Source organism: Salarias fasciatus, chromosome 17, assembly GCF_902148845.1.
Source record: "Salarias fasciatus chromosome 17, fSalaFa1.1, whole genome shotgun sequence".
In the NCBI taxonomy this organism is placed as follows: Eukaryota; Metazoa; Chordata; class Actinopteri; order Blenniiformes; family Blenniidae; genus Salarias; species Salarias fasciatus.
The window spans coordinates 8,753,775-8,766,980 of record NC_043761.1 but is presented as its reverse complement, the minus strand read 5'-3'; the positions used below and the strand labels follow the sequence as shown (position 1 = coordinate 8,766,980).

Below are 13,206 nucleotides of genomic sequence, written 5' to 3'. Positions count from 1 at the left end.
CTTCTGGGAGTTGTAGTTTTTCCACAGAGGTTTTTCCACGGCTGACGTGACTTTAAAAACTACAAAAATGTCCCCCGATAACAACGCGATAACAGTTGGACTCGCGCATGCGCACTCGTCTTGTTGATGAGCGCTAGCTTCGCTTGTGGAGGACTTCGGTGGATTTCCTCTCAAACTTTGGGAAAACTACCCGTTTTCTCGTCGTTCAGTTAGCCGGCTGCGCACAGACTTTGTGCGGCTTCGTTATTCCATCATGCTGCAGTTTCTGGTGAGTTAAAAAACAACATTACGACGCGTGTCATCGTCTTTTGTCGAGATATTTTTTTTTAAGTGAAAGTAGCTCAGCTAAAGTTCTCACAGACTCACTAAATAACATATAAAGCATTTTTTTAACTAATAAAAATATATATTTGTGTTATTAGCTAAACGTAACTCTGTAATAGAAATGTTTCCACCATTGTTAGCCAATGTCCTGTAAAAATGTCGATATGATTAAATATCGCGATATGAAGTGCTGGCAATATCTCTGGTATCCTGATATTGAGGAATAGCTGTAATGGTTGGATGATCTCGGAGGCTGAATTTCAGCAAAATGATGCAATCTCCTGAACTTACTGGACGGTTCCAGCTATTCTGTTGTTTTGTTTTACCCACCCAGTCTTTGTGTGCAGATGAGTGTCAGTCTGTAGAAATTCGTGGCGTTATTGGGAGGGAAATGCTCAGAAGTATCACTCTTTTTATCATCAAAATGAAACCAGACGTGTCGACCTTTATTGACTTCTTGTTTTCTTCCAGGCTGGTTTCACTTTGGGGAATGTTGTTGGGATGTACCTCGCTCAAAACTATGATGTAAGTGTGTGGTGTTTTGTCCTTTTAGTAATTTACCATGTGTAAATTAATTAAGTCATCTGCCTTTAATTTTTGAGCTGCCTTTTTATTAGGTGTTCCATGCTTTTATGAAGGTAACAACTCAGTGCACTCAATAAGGTACAATAACAGAGTGCCTCAGAAGAAGGTGAGAGGCTAAATCAATAAAACTATAACACATACTCTAACAGAATGAGCTTAGTAATGCTGACAAAGCTTAGGTTGTCTTATTTCTTAGAGCCACTAGATGATCCAAGGCTACTTTAGTGGCTAATCAATACAACAAAATGACTCAAATTACTATTTCAGTGTTAAACAATATATTCTAACGTGCTATACTGCTAAAGACACTACCAAAACAGTATTTACACCAACAGAGAATTCCCCCTCCAGGCTTATCTCGCTCCTTCAGTGATATACTCATTTTTTTTCCGACTACATCACCTGCAATGCTTTGTTTCTTTCCTAGGTTCCCAACATAGCCAAGAAAATTGAAGCTTTTAAGAAAGACGTGGAGGCCAAGAAGAAGCCCCCAGAGTGAGCAGAACGGGACCATGCTGCAAGCAGCGGCAGACTGTGTGCAGAGGAACTATTTATTTTGCAGGGTTATGGTGAAATGCGTGTACATTTGATAAGAGTCGATTGTGTATGAAAATATAAACAGTGCCTGGAACAGTATTTGTTTCCTCTCTTAGTTTTATGGGCGTGCTCCCATTGTAGCCTATTTTTCTAAAGATAAATTGCAGCTATCTATTGGGATCACTTTAAGTCCAGGTCGCTGGCCTTTTCTACGATGCACTGTGGTGTTGTAATCTACACATGCCAGTATAAAACTTCCACCTTAGATGTGTGTGTTCTATAAAATGAAAAATAGCACAGCTTGCGCTATATTGTTACACAAATGCTAAAAATCGCTGTCACAGTAACCAACTTGTCAATTCCAACTGCCAAAGGTTCAAGTACACAGTTTGACTTATTCATCTGACAATAAAATGATAATAATAAATGTTTAAGTGTCTGCCTCATGAAGTTGAGTTTTACTGACACGTCGTGAGACAGGTTAGTTTTACCCTACTGATGATGTGTTGTTGCAATAGTAATTCTGCATCTGATTTGCAGTTTTGCCTTGGTTTATTCAATAAAATGGATTTTGGCTGTTAGACATGTGTCCACCAGGTGGCGACAGAGGAAAACAACTTTTTTTTTTTCAAACTGGAAAGAAATCTTGGCAGCATTGCTCACTGCTTGTTTTTCTTTTTCCGTTTTGCTCCCTTCTTCTTTTTCTTCTTTTGTGATTTAGACCACCCAAAGCCTCTGAGCTCCAGAAACTGTGCTGCATTGTGGGCAACGTAGTAGGCAGTCTCTATTGCTTCCGGGCTGAGGGGGTCCAACTCCGTCTTGGGGGGCTTGGCACTTGATTTCTTTTTGGGTGTTTTTGAACTCCCTTTCTTCTTGCCGGGCTTCGACTTCCCGGGTTTTTTAGTTGGCTTTAAAGAAGAAAAGTCAATTCAATTTGTGTTCACTCAAACTACACAACAATCTTCAACTAGTGAATGCTGTGATAGATAATTTACCATAGTAGGAAGTCACAGAAGTGTTTCCAGTAGAGAAGATTATCGTCTTCGCAGCTGCAAAATAAAGTGCAACACGTAAGCACTAAATCAGTGTTGTTTTGAAAACACTTTAGCTAAAAGTTTGAAAAATGCATCTTACCAGTCCTGGACTTGGCATCTGAATGGCTTAAGCCCAGATAGTGATACCCCATTTGTTTATGCCCGGTTGTCATAGCGACAGAGCAGAATAAAGGGGGCAGGCCGCTCCCACAAACCTGTAAATCCTTTCATGCCTTCAAACAACAGCACACAGCTCCCAGGACACCAAAACAACATGTTATAATCCATCTCCAGGTATCTTCACTTTTTATTAGTAGTGCAGACTGGTTAAGACAAAAACTTACAAATTCTTTGGCAACTCCGACCAGACCCTCCTCATCTTGTTTTTTTTTTTTTTAAAGCCCTTGCATTCACATTGTGAAGGCGTAGTTATGACGTGACCACTGTTTCATTACATTCAGAAAATGTAAACGACTGAATTTCATGCAGAAGCTCTTGGATCTCTCAAATCATGCATTGGAAATAAATTAACGACCATTATCAAGAGTGTATTCGTTGAGGAATCCAACATGGACCCAGGAAAGCTCTCAGTTGTGAACAAGACACAACTTGAAAACAAAAGTATACTTCACAAATAAGTGACAAATTGTATCCGTTGCATGCCAAAGTTCATACAATATTAGTATGGTGTCAAACCACAGGACTTGTCCTATCGAGCAAATACCAAAACAAGTCAGTTGAGAACAAGGAAGAAAAGTGCTTTTTTTTCCAGTAACGGCAATGCTGGAAGTTTGTCTGATCGCCTGCATAGAGCCTGATATTTTTGGGAAGGCGTGAGTTGCTGTGCGCTGTGTTCAAGTGTCAGGTGGCAAACAGGGTGTGTGGGGTTTGGCGATTGTTCTTCCCTTCACCTCACTTTTCGATAAAAATAAGATGTAAGACAGTCCTTTATGCCGTCGCTCCACTGCTCTTTCCCTCATTGGTGGACTAAACCGCCAAGAAGCAGGAAGATATTCACACAGCGGTCAGATCCTTCGCTCAGTAGCATTTGCAGCTACTGAGTGGAAATGAGGTGGACGATCATGCGGATGATGCGGGATCCGCGTGGGCAGCTGCACAGGTCCATGCTCGGACTCCTGATTTTGTCCTCCAGCAGCTGGTCCAGCTCCCAGCGCAGCTCCGTCACCAGTTCGGCCACCTTTTAAAACACAAGCCGGGATCGAGCCATTAGTGTGCGCATCCATTGTGCAGAAGTGTAAAATCTGTGTTTTAAGCTCAAGACTGAAACAAATCAAGATTCACTGCTTAAAACATATTAGTTTGACTTTCATTGGTAAACGCTTGCGGTCCGGCCGTCTGACCTGATGTGAGGTGGCCGCGAATCGGATCCATCCGTCGTCCAGGGAGACGACGAACTCGCCCTTGTGCATCTCCACGTTGACCTGGCCGCCTCCGAACAGCACCAGCGGATACACGGACACCATGCTGCAGTCCCGGATGAAGACGCGGCTCGTCTTCACCTTTTCGTGGTACACCAGGTACGGGCTCTTGTACTGGCGAACCTGCAGCACGGAAGAAATGCGAACCTCTGTCACACTGGCTGCTCACGTTTGGATTTTGGGATTTCAGATCTTTCATTTTTTGCACTGACAAACCATTTGAATTTCAAGGTGTTTCTAAAGACCGGTGTTACAGGTCAGCAGAGGCTTTAAATGATGCACGCTGGTTTCAATACAAATAAAACTCTTAAAACTTTATCCTCACCGTGTAGTTTACAGACGAGGGGTGCACGTGCACGTAGCCGTCATTCTTGGTCACGAAGCGCAGCTCGTTGGCCTTGGGCTGCATCTTCATGGCTCCTTTGCTGGTCATCTTGTAATTCCCCTGAGGAGCTCGTACCTGGACGGATCATAACGTGGAGATTAAACATAAATCATAATTGTACTTGGTTTTTTATTGAGGTGATAAAAGCGTACCTGGACCACGTTGGGGTAGAGAGCAGCGCACAGCATGGCTGACATGAGCCGGATGTTTTCTGAGTTCAAGTTTGCCTGGGAAGCAGGGGCCCCGTTTAGAAATGGTGACTCGCTTCAGATTAAGGTTGGATCATTGATGCAGCATCTGTGTGAGACTCACCTCGGGACCGGTCGCCTCCAGGACGCCGTCACTGCCTCTTGAGCTCATGCGCTCGATCACCCGAGCCCTCAGTCCTTCCTTGATGAAGCCGATGTCGGACAGCAGCTCGGCGAACTGCCTCTTGAGGCTGGCAATCTCCTGCACACACAGTTTCAACCTCTCAGTGGATTAGGAAAGAGGCTGTCCTGTACAACTCCCAATCCATTCAGGTTTAAATATCAACATTTTGAGCTTGCAGTAAAAAGACCAAACTACTTCTTATTAAAAATAAAAAGAAAAAAAAGGAACTTAATTAGATCAGAAAAGTCTCACTTAAGGGGACAGCAGATTGCATTTGGCAGCGTGTCCTGACCTGTAAACCGCGCCATGACAGAAAGTTTTCCCTGCAGTAAACGAAGCCGGCCTGGTTGCCATTTTTTGCGGCACAGCTCCATCCCTGCAGGGGAGCGCGACGCATCACATTAAAGTGAACAGAATATTTACAAACGTCAACACTGTTCTGGGTAAATTCCTTGAGCTTCATACCTTGTATGCCTGTAACAGGGCGAGATGGTCACTGTTGGCCACAGCGAAGGCCAGTTTCTTCTCATTGGCTTCATCTCGCTTATCCCATGGAGAAACCTGGGAAGAAAGAAAAAAAAAAACTGAAAATCAGTCAACATTTTAAATGAATAAAAAGTACAGTTATTCTTTTTCTTGAAAAGTAAAAACAAGGAAAAGCCTTCAGAGTGCATGAAATGTATTTTAGGCTGGATCTCTGCAAGGTGATGGCAGAAATCCTCCTGAAATCAGCCATGTGGTGCAATAAGTGACACATATGGCCTCTGCTCAGTCTGACCACTGGTGTCTTACAAACGGCGACTTGAAGGCCAGGCTGGCGGCGATGGTGAGCGCCGGGTCGAGGCAGCGGAAGATGGCGCCGAACAGCATGAGCTTCCCGATGCGCACGTCGACGGGCAGGCAGGCCAGGTGGTAGCCCAGCGGGGTCAGCTTCTCCTCGGCGGTCAGAGCGCCCAGATCCCGGAGGCGGTGCCTCGCTGCGTCCAGGCTTCCCATCGCCGGGGGCTCGATGAGGCGAGAGAACACCGACTCCAGCGTCTGCTCGGAGAACACGTCCAGGATCTTGATCCTGTCATAAATAAAAACCACTGTTATTCCCATTTACAGGAGCAGCGAAGCGACTCGGCGTTGCGCCAACATGGGCCAGATGGACGTACCGAAGGCAGAGCTGCTCCAGGGGAACTCTCTGGATCTCGGGCAGCTGCTGCTCGGACAGCTGGTGCTGGAAACAGTGGCTGGTGAAGAGGTGGAAGCAGACCCCCGAGGCCACGCGGCCGGCTCGACCTTTCCTCTGCAGCGCGTTGGCGCGAGAGACCCAGGAGTCCTCCAGGCTCTCCATGCTCTTCGACGCATCATACCTGAAGACGGTCACGCGTGTGGCTTTTAATAGAAGAACTAGTCAACAGCATACTTCTGCGCTTCCAGAAACGCAACCTTTTCTCTTTCATCTTGCCGGAATCGATCACGTAGACCACGTCGTCGATGGTGACCGAGGTCTCGGCGATGTTGGTGGAGATGATGATCTTTGTGACGCCGTCGGGGGGCCGACTGAAGACCGCCTGCTGCTCCTCGTTGGACAAAGTGGAGTGAAGTGGGTACACCACACACCTTGAGGCGATAAGTATTGACGACAGCGTTCATTTCAGATGTTAGATCATCCCATATTTTTTTTAGGTTTATAGATCAAAGATTTGTTTCACATTTGCTGAAAAATGAGACTTATGCAGCAAGAAAGTGGACGCAAACCTTGATGCGCCCCTGTTGTTGAACATTCTGTTGGACTGGAGCTGCTCATAGAGCATCCTGATCTCAGCGAGGCCGGGCAAGAAAACCAGGACTGCACCTGCATCACAACATCGCAAGAGTGGAGTTAAAAGAAAGAACACACATTTTGTATTAAGAGAATTACTCGTGTTTATTCAAAACTATATTTTTCCTTCAAACGGTGACATAAAATAAGATTTTTAAGGGTCCATCTGAGGCTTTTCAGGAACAGCAGTTGACATTCTTTGTGTTTCCTGATGTTATAAAGACTGAACATCTCAGTAAAGAATCAAGGAATCAATCAAATCAATCAGGATCTTAAGTAATTATCCAGGAATTAACTTGTCGTAACCTGTGATTCATACCTGGTGGGTAATTGTGCTTCCCATCAACGATCCACTCCAGCAGGCTTTCCACCAGGTCCATGTTGATCTTGTCCAGATCCATTGCAGCCATGGTCTTGAGCACAGATTTCTTCGTATCTGAATCAGTAAAACAGGATTCATTATCTATTCATTGGGAAGTGACTCTGACTGAATCCGAGTTTATAATACTGCTCAGCTCACCTTTATATCTGACTGAAAGCTCCTGCAGGCTGAGCTGCTGGTCTGGGACCGTGTCTTTCACAAAGTCCTTCTTACAGAAGGACGTAAAGTTCCAGCCGTCGTCATCCAGGTCCTCCGCTACGTCTCTGGGATCGCTTCTGCCTCCTCGCCCACTCGTGGAAGATGAGCTGGGTTTCCCTGAGCGCATGTAAGGGCTGCCATCCTCAATGACATACCTGCAAAAAGAAATATACGGAGATGGTGCACAGAATCAAAATCACAATATTCCCCCTTTTCATTCTACAAGATTCACATTTACACACACTCACCGAGTTTTTGCTATAGCATCCTCAAGAAAGAACTGGTCGACGGGGAACGTTCGCCCTGGAGAAGACGGATTCATGATGACACAGAGAGAAATGAACGGAGTGAGCTGTGATCAGGTGTGAGTGGGAACAGAGTAAATACCTGGTATGTGGACAGTCGGGCAGTTGTAGAAGTACTCAGAGAAGAGGTTGGCATTAAGAGTGGCGCTCATGAGAATAATCTTCAAGTCTGGTCTCTGCACGATCAAGTCTTTCAGCACCAGGAGTAAGAAGTCACTGACAAAGAGACGAAGAAAAAGGTGAAAATCTGAGGATTCGCTCCTGCAGTTTCTAAAAGAGAGAACGTGTAATGTCACCTCTCCTCCGTTCGCTCATGGACTTCATCCACAATAACGTGCGTGACCTCTCTGAGGTCGGCCTCGCCCTCCAGCCTCCTCAGCAACACGCCTGCGGTGCAGTACAGCAGCCTGGTGGCCGACGTCTGACAGAGTCACAGATAGACACCGTCCGATCAGAACAGGCCACGGAGTTCCTGGCGGCACATTTGCGTGAACATATGCGTACCCTGACGCTCTCCAGGCGGATCTGGTAGCCCACGGAGTTGCCGAGACACTCGGCGCGCTCCTGCGCCACCCTCTGAGCCACGGAGATGGCAGAGATGCGCCGCGGCTGAGTGCAGATGATGTTGGCCACTTGCTCGGCGGGGCCGGACAAAGAGGCATCCAGGATGAACTGAGGGATCTGCGTCGTCTTTCCACACCTGCGGAGAAATCAGAGAAAACACACACATTTAGAGAAAGATTTGGAGTATTTTAGTTTGAACTCGGTTAGCCTAATTTTAATTGTAGCCTTTGAATCAATGCCAGTCTTTCAGTGCTGCTGTGTGTGACCTTTACCCAGTCATCCCGCTGACCACCAGCACCTGACAGCGGTCCAGCACATCCAGGATGTTCTCCTTTTCTTGCCAGGCGGGGAGGCTCCTCCTCTGCTCCAGCATGGACCTGAAGCGCCGGGATGACTGCATCGACGTGACAGGGCAGAAAAGGGCAAAGCATGAAAAATTCATCCGTCGCGCCGCACAGCAAACTCCAACACAAACACCGCCTCGTCACTTCTACCTGTTTCTTCTGGAATTCCCGACACAGCTTGCCATTTTCTTGCAGCAGGTTGCCCATGTTCTGATTGTGCTTATTCACCATATTCTTCCTCAGATTGACGTAGCTCTCGTTCTCAACCGGAACGGCCGTTTCCTCTTCATCTTCGTCCTTCTCCGCCAGTTCCTCTGCTTCTCCTGCCGTCTCTTTCACTGGAGAGAAGTACAAATTTGCAGCAAACATGTTTTTTTTTTTTTTAACCAGATATGAATCAAAACAACAATAAATGAGCAAAGGACTTACAATCTACGGCTCTGTGGTTGTAAACTGGAGCAGCCCTCCTGCTGTTTGTATAATTACTACTGCTGGTGCTGCTGCTCCGGCTCTCCTCGGGAGCGCTGCTTCTCACACTCTTACTCTTCACAATGCCAGGGGAAGGTGTGGGAGGCGTCACGACGGGCGGCGGCGTGCTGTATTTATGGTGACTGACGGCCAGCAGCTCCTTCATGGTGGCTTCATCCTCGCACAACGAAATAAGTGTGTAAACAACTGGCTCGCTGCTCTTCGCCGCAGCCAGCGCCTCGCCGAATAACCTCTCGGTCACGCTGAGCCGCCCGGCGGCTCCCAGAGACTCGTCGTTGGTGCTGAAGGCAACGATCGGCGCCTGAAAAGGATAGCGGTTCCCTTTGGGGAATCGAATCTCCAGTTCGTACTCGGGAGGTGAGTAGCTGCTGAAGCCGGGCTGGCTCGGGCCGGTCAGGTCCACGGAAGCAGCTTCAGATTTTGGGAGTTCGTGTTTAAACTTGCATTTCTCTCCAAAGCGGCAGCCTTGACCTTTCAGGTAAAACTTGCAAATGTTACGGTTGCTACCGCCTCGTCCGCCGTTCCGGCTTTTATCCTTTTCTGTCGTAACAGCAGCAGCACCGGCTGAGAAAAGCGAGAAGTCCAGGGTCACTGTCCAGACCGCGTTGGCTATGCGCTCGCTGAAGCGCTCGCCGTAAATAGCAGCTAGCGCCAGAGCTTCCTCCTGCCTCTGACTCAAGCACTCGTCCATAGGAAGGCTCTGGAGGCCATCGGGGGAAACTGCTTCCTGGCCGTAACGTTCACTAAAAACCTGCTGGAGGAGGTTTTCTAGGGTGGCTCCAAACTCCCCTCCACAAGCTTCCAGCGCCCGTCTGCTGCGCTCCCTGTCAAACCCATACCTGCAGCAAGGTGAGGAAACAGAAGACAAAAATGACGTAACACATTCTAAACAGTTGGCAAAAAATCATGTAATTATTTTGAAGTTTTTAACTCACAATAGTAACTGAAGACTTAAAGAGTTTCTCCACCAAACAGCTGAGCAAGATCATGCTAAATGTAACAGAGACTGGAAAAAAAATGATGCGATTACCTGCTTAGTTTTCCTACAGCAAACAGGGAGATAACAGGTTCCGGGGTGGGCCGCTCCTCGTCGGACTCTGGGTCAAACCCTGGGCTCTCTGCTCTCTCCACAGGTTCATCATTAGTAGCCCAAAACTGCCCTTCCTCACGGTGATCCAGCTCATCAAATTCCTCCTCCTCTTCGTCATCATCTTCCAACGCATTTTCTGTATCAGATCGGCTGATGCAGAGAAGGTTATTTGTAATAATTTGCCTTTTCTTTCAGAAAACACATGCATAATTACAGTGAATATATACTCACTCATACGGCTCGTCAAAGTCCAGGGTCTGTAATTCACGCAGCAACTCCTTGAGCTGCTCTTGGTTGTCAGTAGTCATGAAGATCCTCTGCAAGGGCATATCGCTCACCTCCGTTCTGATGCCCTCACCTGGCTTTGAGTACGTCCTGGAACTCGCCAGGGACCTCGGAAGAGCTTTACTAAAGATTTTTCCATCCCTCCTATCTCTGTCTCGCTCTCTACCCCCGCCACCTCTACCCCGATCTCTGCCACCGCCACGGCTCCCACCTCCTCCTCCTCCTCCTCCTCCTCCTCCTCCTCGTCCTTTACCAGGTCTGCAGATTAATCCAGGTAAAAAAAACAAAACAAAAACAAAATTAGGATAGAAGAGATGAGGACAGAAATCAGTAGTGAATGAGCAAACAGAATTTCCATGTACCTGCTGGAACGAGAGGCCCCAAAATCAAGGCTGAAATCATCACCATCATCCCAGCAACCAGCTCCTCCTTTTCGGCTTCCACCTCCACCTCCACCTCCACCTCCTCCTCCTCTTCCTCCACCTCCTCTTGGTTTGTTGAATCTCCCTCCTCCTCTGTTTGGCTTCCCACCTTTTCTCCTCGCACTCATTTCTCTGCCAAACCAAAACAAGAGCAGCTTGCTTCATCAGACTCCCCACCAACATGCACATTATGGGTAAACGCACGCCGCCTATACTCACACGAAATCAGCGTCTTCTCATCTGTGGAGAGAAAAGAGAGGCAGAGCGTGGATTTCATTAATGCTGCACAGCCCTGGGACGATCCAGCGATCCTAGAGAGACCGCGGAGCGGCGGAGAGCAGGCGGCTGAACTGTACACCCACTGCAGAGCGCAGGGACACACAGTCGCTGTGGGGTGACTCGATGTGGCACTTCAGTTCAAGTGCAGCGATGAGCTGGTGGCTGACACACGGCGCCGCCGGCCACAATTATGCAATCAGACTGATGCAGACTAACAACCAACCAGGGCGATGACCGTTTAATTACGCGCCTAGCTGGCAGGCAGAGTATTATTAGAAAGGGGGGGAAAAAAAGAAAAAGAAAAAGAGAAGAAAAGAAAAGACGCGAGGAAAATCGGAAATAATAACAATGCCGGGTGTGTTACACTCACGCTTCAGCTAACCCGGCAAGCTAACAGCTAACTACCTCACTTTTCACGTGAGGTGCGGGCGAAAAGAGGCTTTTAATAGAGGGAGGAGACACTTTTAATTGCTCCACAGTGCTGTGAAATACAGGGACGAGTCATTAGTATGTAAGTATGAGGAACTAAACTTTAATAAGAAGTATGAACAGACCTTACACAGCTGTGCTGGCCACCGGTAGCTTGCATGTCTTCTATTGGCCGAAACTAAAAGTTCAAAGATTCTTTTCCGGTTACGCCTCGAGACATTAAATATTATATTTTTAGGATATATTTTTTTTAAAACGTGTTTTTCAGCAAGTGTTTATGTGTGAATTTGTTATGTGTTAAATTTAAATGATTTTTAAAAATAAATATATTTTTAGCATAACATACCCAAATCAGTAACCATGGTAACAACTGTTTTGCGTCGAGCTGTCAGAGCGGCCCACAACCTGCTGAATATTGTCACATCGGGTTATTTTTAGGACGATCAAGGCAACGGAATTAGTGCAGAGCGCGAGCTTTGTGTCATTTTCACAAGTTTTTAATCAGAGATTTCCTGTCGCTGAAGTTGGCCGCGTGCAAAGCAGCGCTTTAGAGGCGACTGAAACAACCATCTGCAAGCTGGGGGAAGCTGTCACGGATGTCTGGTGGGGTGTGATCATTATTGTGAAGATGTGATCTCTCTCTCTCTTCTCACACACACACACACACACACACACACACACACACACACACACACAGTCTCTGCCGTCTGATTTAGTTTTCTTTTCACTTTCAGATCAGAAAGAAGGAGATCCTTTGGCTACCAATGGTAAACTTCCTGTCATATAACCCCCCTTTTACTAACATTTCTGCACATTTTGCACATGATTGCAGATTACATCAAGGTAAATGTCTCTATTCATCTACAGAGGAAGAACCCACGAATGTCTCATACGTTTTCCCAAATGGGGACAGATATGGTGAGTGAAAAATGGCGACGCATCCTTGAGGCATTCATTCACTACAGCTTGTGTAACATCTGTGTGCCCTTTTCCTTTCTTCAGAGGGGGAATGCTGCAGATCTCTGTCCGGAGCTCTGGTGAGGAATGGAACTGGCAAACACACCTCCGCATATGGTGTCACATACACTGGAGACTGGTGCAATGACAAAGTATGTATGTGCAGTGTTTGCACACACTCATGTCCTGTCACAGCTGTGACTAAAGGCTGCGTGGCTGTGTTGGGGTTAGTCATGCATGCTCTGTGTCTGTCTGTCTCGCTCTCAGATGCAGGGCAGAGGGACCCTGCAGCATCCCTCTGGAGCGGCGTATGAAGGGGAATTCAAAGACAACATGTATCATGGCGCGGGGACATACACCTTCCCAGACGCATCGGTTTACAAAGGTCACTTTCAAATGAACAGGTGCTAAAAACCATCCCGGTTTTGCAGTATTTATCATGCACTTCATAAGTATTTTAAAATGATAGATGACACATACAGCCATTTGAACAGCTCTTGATTCATTTGTTCTTTTTGAAATTCACTAACAAAGCTGCAGCTTGAAATTGAAAGAACAAGCTCACAATGAATATCTGTTTTCACAATAAGAAGCTATTTTTTAAATGATCAAGCGCCGCATTCTTTATATTTCATATTTGTTGAGTACCAGCTCGTGTTGGTATTGCACACCGGTGCTGCAGTCCTGTGCGCCTGACAAGACTGTAAAGCAGTCATAGAGATATTTTCTATTTCTTGTTAAAAGCTGCACAGTTCTGTGAATATTTTCCATGTCTGAACTGTTGTGTTGAAGGCTGGAAGGAGACGGGACCTTCGTGGACTCACAGGGAGCGGTTTGGAAGGGCGAGTTTCACGGCACGGCGGCACTCGGCCTTAAAATGGAGCACAGCTTATGAAAACAAGAGGAGCTTCTGAATTACTTTGTTTTCAATACCACATTGAAATAAAGTGTGATTATCTACTGTATTTTCCAGATA

The 13,206-nt window shown here is 46.6% G+C and overlaps 3 protein-coding genes across 4 annotated transcripts; 2 read left to right on the top strand and 1 right to left on the bottom strand.

Annotated features, from left to right (window-relative positions):
* Window positions 1–84: 84 nt before the first annotated feature.
* LOC115404457 (short transmembrane mitochondrial protein 1) lies at window positions 85–1,887 on the top strand. Its single transcript, XM_030113796.1, has 3 exons — window positions 85–268; window positions 796–849; window positions 1,337–1,887. Exons 1-3 carry the CDS (start codon window positions 254–256, stop codon window positions 1,406–1,408), a joined length of 141 nt encoding a protein of 46 aa, XP_029969656.1. The 5' UTR covers window positions 85–253; the 3' UTR covers window positions 1,409–1,887.
* Window positions 1,888–2,769: 882 nt separating this feature from the next.
* Window positions 2,770–10,895, bottom strand: LOC115404425 (putative ATP-dependent RNA helicase DHX57). 2 transcript variants are annotated; one of them, XM_030113741.1, is made up of 24 exons: window positions 10,785–10,895; window positions 10,506–10,697; window positions 10,090–10,401; window positions 9,799–10,008; window positions 8,709–9,607; window positions 8,430–8,617; window positions 8,208–8,329; window positions 7,876–8,071; window positions 7,668–7,792; window positions 7,454–7,587; window positions 7,315–7,369; window positions 7,007–7,221; window positions 6,806–6,922; window positions 6,423–6,519; window positions 6,111–6,284; window positions 5,834–6,034; window positions 5,469–5,745; window positions 5,142–5,237; window positions 4,969–5,052; window positions 4,617–4,754; window positions 4,457–4,531; window positions 4,245–4,379; window positions 3,842–4,042; window positions 3,535–3,678 (listed from the first exon to the last, which is right to left on the bottom strand). In XM_030113741.1, the coding sequence occupies exons 2-24, from the start codon at window positions 10,691–10,693 to the stop codon at window positions 3,535–3,537; spliced, it is 4,383 nt and encodes a 1,460-aa protein (XP_029969601.1). In that variant the 5' UTR covers window positions 10,694–10,697; window positions 10,785–10,895. The 2 variants fall into 2 exon arrangements, with proteins under 2 accessions (XP_029969602.1, XP_029969601.1); XM_030113742.1 differs by lacking the exon at window positions 10,785–10,895 and having other exon boundaries at window positions 2,770–3,678; window positions 10,506–10,693.
* A 268-nt stretch (window positions 10,896–11,163) lies between these two features.
* morn2 (MORN repeat containing 2) lies at window positions 11,164–13,156 on the top strand. Its single transcript, XM_030113793.1, has 6 exons — window positions 11,164–11,199; window positions 12,008–12,040; window positions 12,141–12,191; window positions 12,276–12,382; window positions 12,498–12,634; window positions 13,023–13,156. The coding sequence occupies exons 1-6, from the start codon at window positions 11,193–11,195 to the stop codon at window positions 13,123–13,125; spliced, it is 438 nt and encodes a 145-aa protein (XP_029969653.1). The 5' UTR covers window positions 11,164–11,192; the 3' UTR covers window positions 13,126–13,156.
* Window positions 13,157–13,206: the final 50 nt, after the last annotated feature.

What these genes read in the sequence shown, in the direction of transcription:
- LOC115404425 (XM_030113741.1), bottom strand. Translation starts at nt 10,693, where the DNA reads ATGAGTGCGAGGAGAAAAGGTGGGAAGCCAAACAGAGGAGGAGGGAGA. An exon ending in AACAACAGGGGCGCATCAAG is followed by an intron (nt 6,285 to 6,422) that starts GTTTGCGTCCAC and finishes TATCGCCTCAAG; the next exon opens with GTGTGTGGTGTACCCACTTC. An exon ending in GGCAAGATGAAAGAGAAAAG is followed by an intron (nt 6,035 to 6,110) that starts GTTGCGTTTCTG and finishes GACCGTCTTCAG; the next exon opens with GTATGATGCGTCGAAGAGCA.
- morn2 (XM_030113793.1), top strand. An exon ending in GAGACTGGTGCAATGACAAA is followed by an intron (nt 12,383 to 12,497) that starts GTATGTATGTGC and finishes TCTCGCTCTCAG; the next exon opens with ATGCAGGGCAGAGGGACCCT. An exon ending in GGTCACTTTCAAATGAACAG is followed by an intron (nt 12,635 to 13,022) that starts GTGCTAAAAACC and finishes GTTGTGTTGAAG; the next exon opens with GCTGGAAGGAGACGGGACCT.
- LOC115404457 (XM_030113796.1), top strand. An exon ending in ACCTCGCTCAAAACTATGAT is followed by an intron (nt 850 to 1,336) that starts GTAAGTGTGTGG and finishes TTTCTTTCCTAG; the next exon opens with GTTCCCAACATAGCCAAGAA.